This window comes from Mastigoproctus giganteus, chromosome 9 (assembly GCF_048544385.1).
Source record: "Mastigoproctus giganteus isolate SK-2022 chromosome 9, ASM4854438v1, whole genome shotgun sequence".
In the NCBI taxonomy this organism is placed as follows: Eukaryota; Metazoa; Arthropoda; class Arachnida; order Uropygi; family Thelyphonidae; genus Mastigoproctus; species Mastigoproctus giganteus.
This window is the reverse complement of record NC_143583.1, coordinates 145,400,385-145,420,616: the sequence shown is the minus strand read 5'-3', so window position 1 is coordinate 145,420,616 and position 20,232 is coordinate 145,400,385. Positions and strand designations below refer to the sequence as shown.

General features: G+C 37.3%; 1 protein-coding gene across 3 annotated transcripts in view; it reads left to right on the top strand.

Moving 5' to 3' along the window:
* LOC150080795 (mesoderm induction early response protein 1) overlaps positions 1-20,232 on the top strand; it is a 174,913-nt gene that overhangs the window by 70,299 nt on the left and 84,382 nt on the right. For all 3 annotated transcript variants that reach the window (XM_090381063.1, XM_090381062.1, XM_090381064.1), the window contains 2 exons: positions 8,937-9,010; positions 15,233-15,302. In XM_090381063.1, the coding sequence (XP_090237189.1) occupies positions 8,937-9,010; positions 15,233-15,302 (144 nt within the window). The remainder of the gene's footprint in view (positions 1-8,936; positions 9,011-15,232; positions 15,303-20,232) is intronic.

Below are 20,232 nucleotides of genomic sequence, written 5' to 3'. Positions count from 1 at the left end.
AATTAATGGAAATATGAGAAATCATGCAAATGGAAATCATGACAACCGAACATACATTTTATTGCATTTATGTGTACAAACTGAAATGACAAGTTAACGTAATAGTATTATGTACCGTAAATCAGCAAAATAAGTCCTCAATATTTTATTGTTCCTCCTCGAGCTGCATGCAATTACAGCCTTCCTTGCAACGATCTGGCATAGAGTTAATCAACTTCTGGATATACAGTTGCCCAATTTTGTGGTACCGCACCCTTACAATGCTCTCCTGCAGCTGAATCTTACTGGTTGGCTTCTTCTGAGCAATTTTAGACAACAGAAATTTTCAGTAGGGTTCAAATGTGGACTGTTGCCCGGCCAGTCCAACACTGTAATGCCAGCATTTCTGAGGTATGACTGCACCTTAAGGGAGAAAAACGAGGAAAAACATTAGTGTAAGTATGTTTTAAGCCTTGCGAGACAAGAAGACAAACTCATCATTAAATCTAAATATCATAAAACTTACCAATTTTGCTGTGTAGCAAGGTGCTGAGTCCTGTTGAAAAATGCAGTTTTGGACATGTGTGTGTGTGGTGATCCTTAATAACGGGGTTCAGGCACTCCTCCAAGATAGCAGTTTAGGTTTCTGCATTCACCGTTCCGTTAATAAACTTATATTGAAACCGTCATCTTTTCTGACGAATTGAAATTCAACCTGCATGGCTTGGAATGCAAGCGATATGTCAGAAGATGAAAATCGGAAGCATACCATCTTGACTGCATCCCCAGACCATCTGACCGGCAGGGAACTTTACAGTCAGTGTTATTCAGTCAAGATGGTATGCCTCCGATTTTCGTCTTCTGGATATATCGCTTGCCATCCAAGCCATGCAGGTTGAATTTCAATTCGTCAGAAAAGATGACGGTGTCCCATTGCTCTTTTGTCTGTGTTTTACCCCAAGCAAGTCGCTTCTTACTCATTTGTTGGATCAACAAAGGCTTCTTCTTGGGCCGATAGACATGCAGGTCACATTCCAAAAGCCTTCTTTGGATAGTTTGTGCACTTGTTTCAATGCTAGAAGCCATCTCCAAGTCCAGTTTTATATCAGGAGCACTAGCATGACGATTACGAAATCATAGCCGTTTCAAATATCGATCTTGGGAAGGCATAGTCACTCTCTTATGGCCTGATCCAGGTCTTCTCTTCACATCACCGGTTTCACGCTTTAATTTCAGCATCCGGGATGCTGTTAACTGGTGCCAGCCTATTTTATCAGTGATAGCACGCAGTGAAAGCCCTTCCTGGGACAGAGAAACAGCTACACTTTTTTTTCTTGGTGTCAACTGAACATATGGAGCCATGCTTACACCTCTGCAAAACAGGATACTAATTATCGTGTTTACCCTTCCAACACCGTATTTATAGAAAGGGCTGATGCAATACCTTGCGATTACTGTCTGATGCAATACCTTGCGATTACTGTCTGATCCAATAGAAGTGTTATCTGACACAATACCTTTGCTTTGCAACAAACAAAATGACTGTAATCAAACAATATCTTATACGTTTCACTACGAATGTTGCTTTTTTTTAAGATGTTGCAGTTTTTTTGTCTGCCACTGTATACATGTGATCTTACTCTCTTGTCATTCACAAAATATTTAAACCATTGAAAGACAGCTAAAACTTTATAAATAAGTTAGAGTCATGGACACTGCAGAACGGATATTGTTTATCCGAACAAAACCCAGTTGCAGTTCACTTCTTCAAAAAATGAAAGCCACATCCAGAACTGGAACTCAAATTAAAGAATAACCTGATCCCTCTCACCAGTAATTTTCGTTTCCTAGGTTTAATGTTGGACACCAAATTCAACTTTGTCTCACATATAACATACTTCCGAACAGTTTGTTTAAAGAAACTTAACATACTCAGATCCATCCTACCACGATATGGGGCACTTATTGGTACATTCTTTCTACATTTGTATTGTGCTCTCATCAGGTCTCATCTAGATTATATCAGGAGCACTAGCATGATATGGTGCTGTTATCAATGACTCAGCCAGGCAAAATGCTCTGACCGGACTTAATACCATTCAACACAGTGCTGTTTGTACTGTGCCATTTAGACATCCTCTGCTCATAGTCTCTATGTAGAGGCACATGAACCTCCACTTCACCTTAGAAGGAAAATATTACTCCTCAGTTCATGCAACCCAACTTCAAAGCCTTTCAGCCCATCCCATTCAACTGTTACTTTTCAACCCCGAATGGACAATGTTTGTAACAGCAAATGCACTGAAAATAGACCTACTGGAATTAGAATAAAAGGTTGGATGCACACCTGGAACTTTGATTTTGACAATATACTTCAAGAGACTGACACACCTGTCCCACCCTGGTCTGTAAATATCTCACTCTGTGATACCTATTTTCAGTAATGTGGAAAAAATGTCTGGCAGATCAAAATATTAAGCAACTTCATAAAGGCTATATTCACAACAGTATTCAAAGCTGCCATATATACACTGAGTGATCACTGAATTATGACCACCCCTATGAAAACTGAATGCGACCCATTAACCTACTAGCGTAGATAAGGTGCCAATGGTTCAGTAGGTAGTAAAATTCCGAGCGTGATGGGTAAAAGGAAGGATTTATCGGACTTGGATAAAGGACAGATTGCGGGAGCTCGACAAGCTGGTGCCTCGATTTCCCAAACGGCTGAACTGGTGGGGTGTACGAGAGCCGCCATTGTTGAAGTGTACCAGGACTGGCATCAGAATGGTCAAACAACGACCCGACAGCAAAACTACAAAGGTCAGCGAAAGGTTGATGTTAGGGGTGAGTGCCGGATCCGACGACTCGTACAGACGAACAGGCACAGCACTGTTGAAGAGTTGACTACCCAATACAACGTGGGCCAACTCAGAACAATATCTGGCATGACCATGCAGCTCACGTATGGGCTATACCAGCAAACTACCCCTATGGCATCCTCTCCTAACCAAGGTTCATCAGCGTAAAAGACTCACCTGGTGCAAAGAGCATGCAAGTTGGATGTTAGAAGACTGGAAGAGGGTGTGCTGGTCAGATTAGTCTTTGAGCGGTTGTATGGTGTGGGGCATGTTTCACAGGCAGGAACTTGGACCCCTGGTGCATGTGGAACAATGTATCACTGGTCTCCGCTATCATCAACTGCTTGCTGACTGTGTACACCCCACTATGTTACACTTTTTCCCAAATGGCGATGGTGTGTTCCAAGATGACAATGCGGCGAGCCATCGGGCACTTGATGTGCAGGAATGGTTTGAAGAACACAGTTCTGACTTCCAGCATATTGATTGGCCTCCAAACTCCCCCGATATCAATCCCATAGAGCACTTGTGGGACACCATGGAAAGGCATATCAGGCATCTGGATACACCAATCACCTCCACACCTGTATTGCTGACCGCATTACACACAGCTTGGTTGGCCATACCTCCCGAAAGCTTCCAAAATCTTGTTGAATCAATTCCACTTCGGATAGCTGCCGTACTAAGGGCAAACGGGGAACCTACGAAGTATTAGGTAGGTGGTTATAATTCAGTGATCACTCACTGTATATATATATATATGGATGATTCAAGTACACACACACACTACCATTGGTGCTACAGCTCTTTTCATCTTTTATGGTCTTCATATCACTAATGATTGTATATAGCAGTTATACTGTAGAATTATACACAATTAAATTAACACGAAGTATTAGGTAAAAAGGTAAAGTGCAGCCATTATCAACCCACTGCAGGATGGAAGCCTCCTCAACAATTTATGCTGAGGGAAATGGACCATAATCTGCCACGCTGGTCCAGTGCGGGTTGGCAGATCGACTGTATTCAGCAGTCAGGGGCTTGAACCCCGGTCTACTCAAGGAGCGTGTGCTACTGCACTTCCGCTCCTGACCACTCGGCTAATGAGGCCAGGTAGGTGGTCATAATTCAGTGATCACACACTACCATTGGTGCTACAGCGCTTTTCATCTTTTATGGTCTTCATATCACTAATGATTGTATATAGCAGTTATACTGTAGAATTATACTAATTAATTATGCTAGGATTATGCTAATTAAATTAGCATTAGAGAATATTAACACCTTTCACAGTGCCAGCAGTGTTAATGTGCACTGCAATCCTTGAGTGGCGCCTCTGTAGCCAGGTGGGAAGGAGCAGCAGTGCGTAACACACGCTTCTTGATTAGACCGGGGTTCGAGCCCATCACCACCAAATACGGAGGATGCGGAAAGGTCAGGGAATGACCACCGCATATCCCGGAGCAATATGGCCTTAGTTGCTAATGCTCCTAAAAAAAACCAAAAACCAAAATCCTTGAGTGCATTGTCTGCATTAAATGGTAAATTTTCAAATTTGCCGTCCCTTCTTAAAACAAATTATTCCTATTTAACTTATCTAAGGGATAACAATCATTCACTGTAGTTTTGCTGGAACCCAGGCATGCCAGTGTCATACATAATGAGAATGCAGATCAATCAGCCAAATAACAAAACATTACCTCCAGAAAATTACCAAGTACCACATATAGACTCTTTGAGGTATATAAAAAAGGGTCTGTACTTTTCAGTGTTCAGAAATCTAGAAGTCATAAGTAAACAATAAATTGCTCCAAAATCAAACAGGATTGTGGAATTCTAGCTTAAGGAAAATAGACAGGAAGAAGTTGTACTAGCAAGATTATGCATAAGGCATACACACCCAGCCATATGTTTCTTCTTGTGGGCGATGACCTCCCATATGCACGCATTGTTCATTACCACTCACTGGCAACCATATACTCTTAGATTGCACTTTCTATTCGATTATCAGAAAAAATACTTTTTGCTCTGTCACAATTGCAAGAAATCCCTTACATACATTATTGGAAATAGTGCAAATATAGATTAACTGTTTACCGTCCTTAAGAAAATACACATATGATAACTCTGAAGTTAAGTAAGACCAAATTATAGGCCTGATTGCCCTTGTGCCCTAAAACATCCATAGTACTATCACTACATATCCAAAGTTTTCCCTCATATGGGCATCCTTTTTCCAGTCTCATTGCATCTGTTGCTCATCTAAATCTTTTCAAGATTACAATACTGTATATTCCATGGAGTATTACAATCTGAATTCATTTTGTTAATTTAATAAAAAATAAACAAAAAAAAGCTCTGGGAGATTTTATGTAAGACTATCAATGACAAATTATACAAACAGTTTGATATTTCCAGGAAAGGATTTAATATTTCTTTTGTGATATTGCCGAATTACAGTTCCACCTTGAGAGTATTAATACCCATTTCACACTTGTGAAACATTTATCTTCTATGAGAATATTAATAAGGTTAATTATATTATATGCAAGAGATAAAACAGAGACCAGTGAAAGCAGAATAAGCAAATTTACTATTAAACAGAGATAATGCAACCATTCATTTTATATGCAGTGGTAAATGTAAATTGTTAATCAGGTTTATTCAATAAAAGTTTATTTTTTTTTAGTGACCTGTGCTATTTTCAGCACCAAGCTGAACATAGCACAGGTCGCTAAAAAAATGTTCAGCTGAACCAAGCTGAACATAGCACAGGTCGCTAAAAAAATGTTCAGCTTGGTGCCAGGTTTTGAATAAACATTTTAAGTGGAATGATGTTTCATGCTAGTAATTTTTTCTTTCCTTACATTTCTTAAGACTCATTTCCTGTGATGCTTATATCCTATTTTCTCTATGTTAAAAGATTGATCACTGTTATCAGCTAAAATGATTGCCAGTTTTGTTTATACAACCTTTATTTACAATAACCATGTCATTTTGTGGTTATATTTCCATTTCATGATTCTGAATCATTCTTATTAATTAGAATCACTTTTATTTCTCTTACATAAAACAGATTAAACAACTTTTATCTTTGTTTAATATGATAAATCCTGAACTAGAATATTCATTATTTGAAAAGTACAATAACTACTTGTTTTTAATATTTTGACTATACTGAGTATTAAAAGAACCAAATATAATATATCTTCATTGATTCAGTGTTGGATTATTTGAAATTGGATATGTATTTTAGAGTCACTACTATTCCAAACAAATGATATAGGGGTTTATATGCATTTTAGCATGGATAATTTGAAATATATCAGCAATGAAATTCAAATTCTAACTTGGGTTATGCAACTTGTGAATAGTTTGGCTTGAAAAGATTGTTGAAATCAGCTATAGTCAAACATCATTATAATGAAATTGAATGGTGTTCTAACAAAAATTTGCTCGTATGCAGTACAGTCAATTCTGCTATAATGCAGTACATGTGTTCCTAAAAGTCTCCGTATTATGGCATTTTGCACATTAAAAATAACAGGGCTTATTGGGAAAAATAGGGATAGGGGCAGAGCACAAAAAAAAAAAAAAAAAAAAAGTTCAGTGTGATAAGTAAAACACTATAAAAAATTAAAAACCCAATAACATTGCTAACACAGGTTTAAACATCTTAAATTTGTAATAAATAAATAAATATTACAGTAAATATAGCACTGTAATATATACGTACTAATTAATATTTCTGTTCACTGACTTTTTTTTTTTTTATTGTAAAATTTAAAACAGTAAAAAGGACCTTTTTTTTTTAAACTGTCAATTTTTTGTAAATTTATTCTTTGAGTTGTAATTTTTTTTATCCTTCTAGCTTGCACACTGTACAAGGGGCGATTGTAAATAGCAATCAATTGAATAAATAAATAAATAAGAAAAGCAATCAATAACAATGAACACAGCATGCACAAATTGCACAAGTGAGATATGAAATAACAATTTCATGCATTAAAAATAGGAATGAAGAGAAGATTCTGAAAATTTATTTATTTTTTATATGATTGAAGATTTCATGGAAGGGGAAACACATTTCACCATAATAACGTAAAACCCCACAGAATTCCAGCTATCAGTATAATCGCAAATGCAATAAGATCGAGTTTACTATCTGTTTATAATTATATTGCACTAACAGAAAAGCCCAATAAACCGGGAACTGCAAATTGTTTTATGGTAGTGACCTCTAAAAATGTACTCCTCTGCTGACGTTATCATGCCTCACGAAATTTCTGTTCAAACTGAAAAATGTGAGCTCCTGAAAACATGAGTCAGCCTACAGTATCACCTGTTATCTTGTGAATACAGCGAATAACAACAGTGTCTCCCCTGACCAATGCAACTACAGTAAATGGGAAATATAGCTCTCACACATTTGACATTTTAAGCTTCGTAAACTTGTATTATTGCTGCACAGGTCACTATGTTCAGCTTGGTGCCGGGTTTTGCATTCACCCAATGTTACTTGCAGACTTAATCGCACATGAGCCAATGCGAAAATCGCTTTATACCCGCATTGTTCCCTAATATATCAGTCACGTTGGAGCAAATTAGCATCGCCAAAATGTGCTTTATAGCAGAACTGACTATATAGTATCCTTATACAGAATATTTCACCTTTAAATTTTATATTTCTATCCAATCAAGGGAAATTTGTGTACTTTTAACCACACAGCCCAGTGTACTTCTAGGTAAATTTATGCATGATTGCAATGGTGAAAATATGCCTTCGTTATGTGGAATTAAATATATTTTTTGTCCACATAACTTATTTACAGAAGAGATTAACTATGGAAGCAACTCCAGGAGCTTTCCTTGATCATTTTCAATACTATTTTGCTGACACAGATAAAAGATTTAAAAATTATATCACATATCTCCACATTCAAGGTGATGTGTGCTTTTTTTTTTTTTTTTTTATGTTTTATTTATTTTAGTGTACAGCTGCATGTAATCTTTTCTTTTCAAGCAGCTTCCATAGTTAATATCTTCCATAAATAGAAACTTATTTTTATGTACCCAGCAAGAAATAGTTTTAATCCCTCTTGACCAAGGTAAGATTTCACAGATGTAATCAAATATTTTTACAGCTGTACTCGCATAATCGAGGGTTTAGTGCCAAACAACGTTAACTACAAAATCATTTTGTAGTGAACATTTTTGTAATTAACCAATAAAAAGTCATTTGCCATTTTCTTAGTTTACTGGAAATGTACTTACAGCCCAAGCTAAATTTAAAGTACTTGAGAGATGCAGTTCTATGACATGATATGCATTGTTATTTGTATAAAGTAAAACTAAAGTCATCTCAAAAAAAAAATGCAATTTTGTAGTTAACGTTGTTTGACACAAAACCCTCAATATATAACATCCCCAGAAATGGATATACTCTTTACCAGGCATGTACATAATAAACAGGTGAAAATAAACAATATAGCACTTATTTTAACATATAGCATGTACACATCAAGCCATATGACTTGTAATGACAGTAGAAACAAAACTTGGCAATCTGTTATTACATGTGAAAATTAATTGAATATATCCACAATACAATCGAATATTGAATATAGACAGTATAATTGTTATCTTTCTCATATTGAATAAATTAATGTATTCAGATTCTTAATGACAATTACAAAAATTCTTTACAATATTAATGAGAGCATCTGACTAAAAAATTTCCTGATTAACACTGGCATGTTTTTATCCTCTTCATATACTTTGAACCTGTTTAAATCAAAATGGACATTTTTTATATAAAAGGTTCAAAACAGGCAACAAAATGAATATTTTGGTCACTTGAACTTGGAATTAGCCAGGTTTTACTGTAATTATTTGCTCAGAGTAGAAATATATCCTTTCCTGTATTTTGGTTAATGCATACTTGATTGTGTTATATATATTCTGACTTTTTTTTTTTTTTTTTTTTGTTCTAAATGTTTTTGAATTTCAGTATTTATATTAGTATTTATTAAAAACTTTAAATGAGAAAAATCTTAATACAGCTTATGTGTATTAATAGTTATTTCATTTAAATAGCTGTGTCACAGGTTAGTGAGTCATCAGATACTGGAACAGATGATGACTATTCTCCTGATGATGACTGGAGAAAGGTAATCTTGATATAAATTTTTTTAAAAACTTGGTAATGTAGCACTTGTGAACTTAGAGATTTAATCCTGTGATTTAGGCTAAATTACTCATAAATTACTAAATCTCCCTTCTGTTAACCTATAATCATGCATAATATGGGATATTCAGAAATATCATTATTGAGGCTTAAAGAACAGCTGTATATCAAATATTTTTCATTATTATTTTTTTTTTATTCCTGTTACAGTAATGAGATCCTAAACACCATAAAATTTTACTATATTTATTCATTGTGGCAGTATTTATTTAAAAACAAAAAAAAATCACAGATTCACTTAGAAAAATGTTATTCTTTTCGGGTTTTTCCTACTTTGGCTTTATGCATCCAAGACCTGACAAACTGTTCATTGAATTCCAGAATTCAACACTGGAATCCGACATATACAATGAGTATATGGTATGAGTTATGGGTATACTGGAATTCATTCCAGTATATACCCATAACTCATAATAATTGTTATAGGTTATATTGTTTTCAGTGATCCACATTTTCAGATCTGTTGCTCAACATTCTGTTTTTGAGATAAGAATACAAAAAGAAATCAGACAGTCAGAAATCAGATAAATATATTGCAACAACAAAATGTCCCCATTAAGAATTCCTCTTAATGAACAAGTGCTTTCCAAAGAACTTATAGTATTAATTGTAGTTATGGTGGTTATTCATTTGTCTTAAAACTACAGAATCAGTAAGAGCGCCCATACTATCATAGCTTAAAAAAATTATAGAACTTGACATTTTTCGTTAAAATGACAGAATGAGTCTTGCTAATCTGAGGTAAACAGGGCTAGTAATTTTATTCATTTATTCAGATTCTCATTGACTGTGAGTAATTTCTGCACATCTGTCTGACAACCACCTTCCTTGATTTAAATTTATGCTCTCTCATGTGTGTTTCCTGATCAAGAGGAAGGATGCCATCAGCATTTAGTTTAATCAATCAGTTGAAAGCCTTACATGCCTCAATCAGCTCTCATCACAGGTGCCTGTTTTCCAGACACTGCAAGCTGTAGAAAAGGAACCTTTCTTGTTAAGAGTACTCTTTTTTTGTTTTCCTCACTAATCTTGTTTCCCTTCTCTGTGCTGTTCCAACAGATCAACATCCTAAAATGAAACTTCCAGACCTCATTAATACTTTTTTTCACTATTTTATCACTATTTTATTGTTAATTAATTAATAATGAGCAGTACTCAAGAAGGTTGAATTGATTGATTAAACTAAATGCTGATGGCATCCTTCCTCTTGATCAGGAAACACACATGAGAGAGCAGCATAAATTTAAATCAAGGAAGGATAGTTGTAGGACAGACGTTGCCTTATGCAGTGGGATGATTACCTCCTTATCCCTGCTGGCAAAATTCCTTATATCATTGACAAAAAAAACCATATGAGCTGTGCTGACAGCTTGTCTACACTGTCAGAAAACTTTGTTTGGCTGCACAATTACCCCAGTTCATTTTTGTTCTTCATTTTTCTTTTTTCTTTCTTTTTTTTTTTTTTTTTTTTTGTTGTTGGTGCATCGGTTTCTGTGGCCATAATGCATCTCCCAAACTTTTTGCATTTCACTGTGATCCAAGCCCGAGGCGGGATTCGAACCCACGACCTTTGGGTTTCCAGGCAGGCACTTTACCCACCTGGCTAGCCCGGTCGGCTTGTTCTTCATTACTGTTGGTGTTATACCACACAGTTATTCTGGGAGTTATGTTTGTTTGTTTGTTTGTTTGTTATTTGGTTTTTAGGAGCATTAACAACTAAGGGGATATGCGGTGGTCATTCCCTGACCTTTCCGCATCCTCCGTATTTGGTGGTCACGGGCTGAAATCCCGGTTTAATCAAGAAGCGTGTGCTACGCACTGCTGCTCCTTCCCACCTGGCTACGGAGGCGCCTCTGGGAGTTATGTCATTCAGAGATTACTGCAACCCATATGCAGTACCTTGCATTTATCACTATTTTATTGTTAAACTCAGTTCACCTCCCTAATTTTTCTTGATCTTGTTGCATTAGCATACTTTGATTACTATCATAATCGCCTTGTCACCCTTTGTATCATCTGCAAACTTAGACATTAAGCCTGATTTACCTTCATCAATATGATTAATATTGACAACAACAGTGGGCCCAGCACTGAACCCTGGAGGACTCCACTAATAGCATTAGTCCATGAAAAGCAGTGCCCATTGATAACCACTCTGTTTTTTCCCACTTAACCATCCCTTTATCAGTAACCGTAACTGCCCCTAATGCTACACCTCTAGAATTTGTACAACAGTCTTTTATGTGCAAAAATATCAAAAGTTTACCGAAATCTAAATATAAGCTCTCAAAATAATCTTTTGCATTAATTCCTTTGTTGCTGCATCATAGTATCCATTCAGATTGGTCAGACTAGATTGCCCTTTAGCAAATCCAGGTAGTGCTGTCATTTAACTGCATTCTTGTCTAGATGGTTCTGCATTACTTCTTTAACGAGTGACTCCATTAGTTTCCCTGGAACAGATCAAGCTTACAGATCTGTAATTACTCACTTGGGTATGTGAGATATGTTCTCACATATCCAATCAATGGGTTTGTTTGTTTGTTTGTTTGTTGTTTAGTTTTTAGGAGCATTAGCAACTAAGGCCATATTGCCCCGGAATATGCGGTGGTCATTCCCTGACCTTTCCGCATCCTCCGTATTTGGTGGTGACGCGCTCGAACCCTGGTCTAATCAAGAAGCGTGTGCTACGCACTGCTGCTCCTTCCCACCTGGCTACGGAGGCGCGCCCAACCAATCAATGGGGACCTCCCTTGAATCCAAGAATGCTCTCATAATTATGACTGAAAGTTTGCTTATCTCTTTTGATGCCTCTTTCAGTATAATTGGACAGATCTGATCTTCCACAGGTGCCTTATTTATATTTAGCTTCAGCGATTTCCGTTTATAAAATCATTTAGCTCTCCATAATTTGGTATACTTCTGGCATTCCTGTCCCTTTCACCTTTTTTCACGTGTAAACAAAGATTAAAAATATCTAATCAGTTTGTTAGCAGTCCAAGCAGGAGTTTCAACTGTTATACCATTCATTCATATAACAACTGCCATGTCATTAATATCATAATGAATGTTATATTCATACATTTCAATGTGATTCATCCCTTTGCTTCTAATGTTTACATAAGTAAAGAAGTCTTTTCTACTTTTATTTGCTTTATTTGCCAGTGACTTCTCATAACATAGTGTAAAAAAAAGTAAAGTGCAGCCATTATCAACCCACTGCAGGATGGAAGCCTCCTCAATAATTCATGCTGAGGGAAATGGACCATAATCTGCCATGCTGGTCCAGTGCAGGTTGGCAGATCGACCGTATTCAGCAGTCAGGGGCTTGAACCCCGGTCTACTCATAGAGCATGTGCTACTGCACTCCCGCTCCTGCCCACTCGGCTACGGAGGTGCGTAGTTTCCCCCTAATCCAGTTGGTGACCTGATTGCAGACTAGTTTATACCTTGTGTAGGATAATTTATAAGCAATCCATGCATTTTTTCTTCTCTGCCACCAGTCTCATCAGGCATTCTGACACCATTTAGATTGATTGATTTTGATTTTATTGGTGCAAAAACGACTGCGGTTATACTGCGCCAAGAAAACACCATTTAGATCCAAACCTTAAGTAGTATCTCTTAGTTAGTATAAAAAGAATAGTAGCTTCTACAATTACTTCCCTGAATACTTCCTATTTAGAATTCACTTATGATAACATCAGTTGGTCCCATGAATAGGTTTAAAAAATTTTTAAGGTTATTGTAATCACATTTATGAAAGCAAAAGCCTTTGCCCTTGACAAAAGTTGCATTCTTTAAGTAAATCCCGCATCAGTACACTCTGATTACTGCCACCTAGTTGGCCCCGGGTGCCGAGCATTTTCCAAGGTCAGGCAGTATTACTACGACTTATATAGTGCTCTTGATAAGCCATTTTTATTTAAAAACAGTTTTATACTTTCTATACTTGAAAAGCCACAAGTTAGAATGCAGAAAGGAAACTCATCTTTCTTTACCTTTTTCATATATTTCTAGTTCCACTAACCAACTAACATCTCAACAGCTTGGTCTTCTACCGGCACTGCTCCTGCCTACCCGTGGTGGGGGGCCAAGAAACCTTGACAGAAAAGTCCTCTCGTCAAGGGCTAAAAGGAGCCAATATGGCAAACACAGACTGGTATCTACTACTCAAACTAGCAGAAAACTAGACAATATGAGTTCATATATAGCTGAGCAACAAAAAAGAGACAGTTGCACTGCTGTTCTTAATTATTCATTCTAAGAATAAACATCCCATATGGTGAAATGGTGAAGTTTGAATACGAAATGGTGAAGTTTGTCACCATTTCAAATTCAAAAACTCTTGAAAGTAGTTAGTTCCCCTAAAACAGTCAGAAGACTAAAATCAGGGATCTACTAGTAGAGATAACAAACCAAAAACAAGCAGAGCATCTAATAAAAGCAAGAACTTTTGGAGAAATTCCAGTAACGGTTACTCCCCATTCCACCCTGAATACCTCAAAAGGAGTAATTACAAAATGGGAACTCTTCAATGTTCCTGAAGATCAAATCCAAGAAGAGTTGAAAGATCAAGGAGTTATTCAAGTTAAAAGAATAACAATTAAAAGAGAAGGAGAAATTATCCCAACAAGGAATATAATTTTGACCTATTAAACCCCAAAAACTGTAAAAGCTGGATACATAAACTGCCTACTGAGACCATACATCCCAAACCCTGTCCTATGTTTTAAGTGTTAGAAGTACAGACACACTCAAGCAGTATGCAGAGGTATCGCTATCTGTACAAAATGCGGGTCATGAGAAAATACACGATGAGACTGTGCAGCACAAAATTCAAGATGTCCCAACTGCAGAGGAGAATATAATTCTATTCAAAAGAATGTGAAGAGTGGAAGAGAGAAAAGAGAATACAGAAATATAAAGTAGAAAACAATGTAACATACCAAGAAGCTAAAAAATTTCTCCTCATATGAACCCTTTGCTGTTGGTTTCTCACTATAACAAATTGCCCATCTGTGCACCTTTTCAAGAAGCTCAGCATTTTTCCTTAGATGCAGTCCTCAATCCTTAACACAACATCCTAGTTGCAGCCTCTCTATTGACTTGTAACTGTAACCTCCCCTGGATCCAAAGGCCCCTGCTTACATTGCAAGCTAAACTTCCTGGACACCTACTTATGCTACATCCTAACCTAATTCTGATTGTATCAAGACACCCAAGTCTCCTTCCTCATTTACACCCTTTGGTTCTACCTCACCTGGGGTATAAATATTTTTGAACTTATTTCCCAAATCTAGAGCCTTACATTTGTTAGCATTAAAATGTAACTGCCATGTCTCTGACTATCAGTGAAGCCTGTCCAGATTCTCTAAAAAAAGCTGATTTCCACTGTTAATCACTCCTCTCCATCTGTAAATTTGTACATTGTATTCTTTTTTTTCCTTCATCAACATCACTCAAGATCGAGGGTGGGGGAATAATGACCATATGTAACATCCCTCTTCCTCCTGTTTTTCAGCCATTCCTCAATCCAGCCCAGTATCTTTTTTCCCACATTGCCGATATACTCCAGAATCCTCTCATAATGCTTTACTAAAGTCTAAATATGTGATGCCATTGTATTCTTTTTTTTCCTTCATCAACATCACTCAAGATCGAGGGTGGGGGAATAATGACCATATGTAACATCCCTCTTCCTCCTGTTTTTCAGCCATTCCTCAATCCAGCCCAGTATCTTTTTTCCCACATTGCCGATATACTCCAGAATCCTCTCATAATGCTTTACTAAAGTCTAAATATGTGATGCCACTTATTTCATGCACCCAGCTCCTTGTGTTTATCAAGTTAGTAAAACAAAATTTTTCCTTTACAAAGTACATCTTTGACCATATACTCCATGGTTAAGCTAATCAATCTATAATTATCTATCTCAGCCTTATCTGCTTCTCCCCCTCCACAAACTTGTATATTGGTGAGATTTTGCTGCTTCTCCAGTTCAAGTTGAAATGATCAATAGCATGAGGCTGTTAGTATCCCCAACATTTTGTAAGCAAATACATGTAAAAATGTAATTATAAAATTATTATATTGAATTTTATGTTACTTATTATTATTATTAATTTTTTTTTTTTTTTTTTAGACAATACAAGTTGGATCAGATTTCCAAGCAGTTATTCCTGAAGGCCTTTGTAAATATGATGATGCACCTGGTAAGTTTTTGTTATATTTTTAAGATCAATTATTTGAAAAGGTGATCCTTTTTAGAGAGAAAAAAAAAAAAAAAGCAGGGGTGTTAAATTTGATGTTGTAATATACTAGTTCTTTGTGTAGTACTGTTAAAATGAGTTCTCACAAGATCTGATTTTTTAGCTATTAAATAGCTTATAATCCAACATGTGTTCAGTGGCATTTTTTAAATATTCATAATAGTGAAATTCATTGCATTATGTTCAATTCCTAATATATGCTGGCAAAAGTGAAGTGTGAAGTGTGTTAGTTGTCTGATGGCACCAGGGGTTCCCCCCATCTCCGCATTGTATTCTTTATAAGTGACACAGAGCTCTGTGGAGGCCAGAGATTTTAAAAGTGTGTTGGGAGTGGTTTGTTGTGTAGTGTTATGTTCTGTTGTTTCTCTGACCATTTAGCCGTTGGGACCCACTGTTGCCTACACTTTGCCACGAGGCATCCAGTAGATTATTTAAGTACTCTAGCAGGCCCTACCACTTAGTTTCCAAGGATTTCAGTGGCTAGGCCTATGAAAAAAGGGGGGGGGGGGCTGAACACTAGAATTTGGAAAGGCCGAAAGAGATTTACAAGAAAGCAGTAGAATTTAGACGTTGATTACAAATTTGGTGGCATTGTTAGGGACGTACTCAGTTAGTTTAGTGAGAGAGAGAGAGAGAGAGGGGAGAGACTGAAGACTGGGGAGAAAACAGGTAGAAGGATGGGGACGATAGAGTAGGCATCCCCCAAAAAAGTCAGTGGGGATGAGCCCCACCAGGCAAAGTATGGGGGAAGCAGGGAGAGGAGGAGACAGAAACCCGTCTCCTCCCCTCCTTGCCTGGGGATGGGGTTTTAAAGAGGAACCGGGTTAGAGTACCCAGTTCAGATCATCAATGCCATGTTGTGTCGATTCTGGTAACATGGTCAAACTGCCCATTCTGCTCGGGGGGGGGGGGGGGGTAGGATATGTTAGCTATCAGTGGGGTGGGAGAGAAACACATTTCCTTCATTCATAATCTGCATTCTCACTCTATTTGCATTCTATTTTAATACCTTTTTTGTTATATTTTATAATATATATATATATATATATACAGTCAGTCCTCGTATAACACGTGTTTACACTACACAAATTCGATCATACACGATTTATAAATAGGGGAACGATATCTTATATAGCACGAACCGAATTCGCTTATGCACGATTCGCCTTTGTGTTTACAAGAAATGGCAGTCAAACGTAGAATCACACCAACCGAATGCAACACGATAGGAATGAAGAGAAGATTCTGAAAATGTATTTGTTTTTTATATCAGTGAAGGGGAAACACATTTCACCATAATAACGTAAAAACCAACACAATTCCAATAATCGGTATAATCGCAAATGCAATTAGGTCGAGTTTACTACCAGTTTATAACAGATTCCACTAGCAGAAACGCAACTGGAAATTGTTTTTATTGTTTTATGGTAGTAACCCCTAGAAATGTGCTTTAGTAAAATGTGAGGTGTTAATAGTGTATCTCTGCCTTTACGGTGTTGTTTATTCAGTTGCTACACGCGCGCAGCTTTGTTTATGTGTATCAAGCATGCCTCTTTGTTTTGTAATTGTGCTTTATTCCCTAAAAATGAATAAAATACTTAAAAGGTGTGAAAAGGAAGCGTCCTGGTAAAGACACTGCAGATTCATAGAGAAAAAGAAAAGCAATATCGATAAACAGAGGCGGACTGGGTCAAAAATTCTTACCTGGGGAAATTTATAGTGGCCTCATACTATGGTTTATGGCCAAAATCACACTGGCACCGGGGTTTCCCCGGTAAGGCTTATGGCCAGTCCGCCTCTGTCGATAGAGAAAAAATATGAAATCGTGACAAACGCTTGAGCGAAATGAAAGACCATGTGATATTGCACGTGCTACAGGCCTAAATGAGGCAACGCCGAGAATTACAAAGAATGCAGAGAAAATAAAAACAACTTTCATAGTAGGAACAACTCAAAGTGTAATTAAAATCCATTAGATTAAGACACAAAGAATTGGAAGAGATGGAACGGCTGTCATCTGTTTGGATAGAAAACCAAACAAAAAACAAGTTTGCTTATGATAGAAGCAAAAGCATTAGCAATATTTTATTATGTAATAGTCGTAATAAAATACTTACGTATTTTATTACGATTATTTATTGTGTTTGGTAATGTTTTCGTTACAAATGTGTGTTCATTCTTGGGTGGTCGGCACCTAACCCTATTTTTCTCATAGGGCCTGTTGTTTATATTGCATGATTTTGCATTGCACAAGAGTTTCTAGGAACACAACTATCGTGCTATACGAGGACTGACTGTATGTATATATATATATATGTATATTATAATTAATATGATAAATAAAAGTAAAAGATGGCAGTTCGAAACATCCGGAAAGTTTAAAAATTATATCAAAATGTCAAAAGAAAGTTACGATAGCCTACATCAGATAAAGGCGGGAAAAATTTGCTAAATACAGTACTCCGAAAATAATAAATAATGAAATCTAATTTTTTTTTTTTTTTTTTATGAGAAACCCAAACACGAGAGGTATTAGAACCTATAGTACTTAGTACCGTGCTTGGGTTTGAGGTTAAGAAGACGAAAGAAGATATTTGTTGACATTGGACTTGAACTTCTGTAGATTGTAATTTTCAGGAAATACGTATGAAGGAAGGTTGTTCCAGAAAACGGCAGTTGAATGGATAAATGAGGAAGATGAAAAGTTGGTTCTGTCGGTTTGAAGTTGGACAGTAAATGGATGTTGGCTGGTGGCGGCACGTGTTCGGACTGCTTTGAAAGAGAGAGCAGGAATTATAGAAGCCAATTCAGAAGAACAGTGCCCGTGGAAGTATCTGTAGAAGAGGCATGCAGCAGAAACAGTGCGTCTATGAGAAAGCGAGTGGAGAGACTCTGTTAGAGATGAATCATTAATTAACCTAACTGCCCTCTTCTGAATGGAATCAAGAAGCCGGAGAGAGGTTTTGGGGGCACCACCCCAGATATGGGAACAATATTCCATGGCAGGGCGAATTTGCGATTTATACAGAGTGAGAAGCTGTTTGGAAGAAAAGTAACGCCGAGAGCGAAAGAGAAAACCAAGTTTTTTAGATGCAGAGGAAGCAATATTTGTAATGTGCTTGTGCCAACAGAGATTAGATGTCAGGGTAATCCCCAAAAGAGATATATCATTTTGCCTAGAAATTGGAGTGTTACTAAAGATAAGCATAGAAGTAGAAGAATCCTTTTTGCGAGATATAAGACAAGACTGAGTTTTAGAAGGGTTGAAATCAACTAAGTTGTCTTTGCCCCACTGGAGAATTACCTGAAGATCGGCATTTAAGGAATTGGTAGCAGATTTTCAAGAAGTTGAAGCTGATTGAGCAGGACAAGGTTTCTCAAAATGGAAAGTTGAATGCAATGTGCTATCATCGGCAAAACTATGGATAGGATTTCCAGTCAATGGAAGAAGGGCATTGATATACAAGAGTAAAAGAGTGGGGGAAAGAACTGAACCTTGGGGGACACCGGCATTAGTGGAGAAGTTAGAAGACAGAGAGCCATCTACCATCACCCTCAGTGAGCGATCAGAGAGAAAACTGGATAACCAATTACTAAAAACAGTTGCCAAACCATAAGATGGAAGCTTGTTTAGAAGACCTTTATGCCAAACACGATCAAAAGCCTTTGAGATGTCAAGAGCAACTACTTGTGTTTCACCGAACCTTTCCATTGAATTAGTCCATAAATGGGTAACATAAGCCAGAATATCTCCAGTGGATCGACACTAACGGAATCCATACTGGTGATCGTTGATCAGACGGAAGGTTTCTAGGTAGTTTAAGAGTTGGCGGTTAATTGATTTCTCCATTACTTTAGAAAGAGTAGAAGTAATTGCAATGGGACGATAATTGGATGGGAGGGATTTGTCACCCTTTTTAGGAACTGGCTGGATATGAGCAAATTTCCAAGCAGAAGGAAAAACACCTTTGGAATAAGAAAGCGAAAAAACGCGGCAAAGAATAGGAGTAAGTTCAGGAGCACAGGTTTTGAGAACAAGTGGAGAAATACCATCAGGACCTGGAGCTTTCTTAGCATCAAGATTCATCAAAATCCATCTGATATCCTTTTGACGGAAGACCACGGGAGGCATTGAATGGAGCGTGTTGGGAATGGTGGGAGGTGTTTTACCAAGATCATTAATACATGAGCTGGAAGAAAAATGGGATGCTAGCAGGTCAGCTTTATCCTTGGCTGAAGTGGCAACAGAACCATCTGGTTTGGACAGAGGTGGGAGCAAAGATGGGCAAAAGTTGCGGCCAATAGCTTTGGCAAGAGACCAGAATTCTCGGCTACCATTAGGGCAAAAAGCAAGTTTTCTACTCTTAGCCTGTTCAAACTCTAGTTTCGACTGGTTAATAACTGCTTTACAACTGCCGCGAGCTTTGGTGTAGGCAGAAAATGAAACTGAAGAATTAGAAACAAGCCAATTATGATATGCAACATTCTTCTCTTGGACAGCCTTAGCACATTTATTGGAAAACCAAGGTTTAGATAAAAGACGAGATTACAAATTAAAGTGGAGTGTGGGATAAAGGATTCCATTCCTGCAAGAATAATTTCACTGACACGATCTGAGCAAATGTTGACATCAGAAGTTTTGAAACAGTAATCCGACCAAGGAAAAGAAGAAAAGAAGTCTCGCAGGTCATCCCATTTTGCATTCTTGTAATGCCAATCAACATGTGGTTGGGAATAGCCATGAGATAAAGGTTCCATTGGAGAAGAGACAATCACCAAGTTGTGATCTGAAGTGCCTAAAGGACCTCTCACTTCGACCGTGTACTTAGAAGGGTTGTTTGTGAGAAAAAGATCAAGCGTATTGGCTGTATGA